The 749-nt window shown below is 64.5% G+C and overlaps 1 protein-coding gene across 1 annotated transcript in view; it reads left to right on the top strand.

Moving 5' to 3' along the window:
• Nucleotides 1–540: 540 nt before the first annotated feature.
• IL1B (interleukin 1, beta) overlaps nt 541–749 on the top strand; it is a gene marked incomplete at its 3' end in the record, with an annotated part of 1,271 nt that continues 1,062 nt past the window's right edge. Inside the window, exons 1-2 of the mRNA XM_010143801.1 lie at nt 541–581; nt 667–718. Coding sequence (XP_010142103.1) covers nt 541–581; nt 667–718 — 93 coding nt within the window. The remainder of the gene's footprint in view (nt 582–666; nt 719–749) is intronic.

Raw genomic sequence — 749 nt, 5'->3', positions numbered from 1 at the left:
AGTGGGGTAATGGGGACAGGAAGGGTGACAGAGGGGGCCCTGCTCGGGCAGGAGGAAGCCGTGTGGAAATGTGGAGCATCAGCACTTGCGCCACCGCCCGCTTACGGGGCAGCCACAGGGCCTGGCCCTGGCAAGGGTGAGCATCGTCACGGCCCCAGTGGGATGGCAACAGGGACAGGGCAGTTCCTACAGGGTCAACCCAACCTGTGAGGGTCACAGGAGCGCCAGCCCTGCACATTGACCCCCAGTGTCACCCCCCTCTGCCCCGCACATGGCCCCTCGCTCAGCCCTGCTGAGCCACAGGGCAGCTGCCCCCGCCAGCGCTCACAGTAATGCTGGAGGAACTGGGCAAACCCAGTTGCAACAGGTGGAAATCCCGCTCTTACAGCACTTCCGCTCCAGAGGCTCTTGAAAACCCGTCGCTCTGACAGCGGGCGCAGAGAGCGCCCAAGGGACGCTGCGGGCGGGACAGGCAGGAGCAGGCAGCCAGCGCCGCGGCACTCAGCAGGTCCCAGCAGGTCTCTGCAGTCAGCAGCGAAGATGGCCTTCGTCCCCGATCTGGACATGCTGGAGAGCAGCAGGTAAGCGTGGCTGTGCTGGAGGGGACATTGGGGACGCGCTGCTGCCGTGGTGGCTCTGGCTTCACCATCTCCTCTCACCTTCCAGCCTCAGCGAGGTGACGTTTTATGAACCCGACTGCCTCTGCCTGCCGAAGGTAAGGCTGGGCTGGTGGGAATGGAAAGAACCAC

The sequence above is a fragment of the Buceros rhinoceros genome, unplaced genomic scaffold, assembly GCF_000710305.1.
Source record: "Buceros rhinoceros silvestris isolate BGI_N320 unplaced genomic scaffold, ASM71030v1 scaffold26119, whole genome shotgun sequence".
Lineage (NCBI taxonomy): Eukaryota > Metazoa > Chordata > Aves > Bucerotiformes > Bucerotidae > Buceros > Buceros rhinoceros.
Note: the sequence above shows the minus strand (reverse complement) of the source record. Positions and strands in the feature narration are given on the sequence as shown.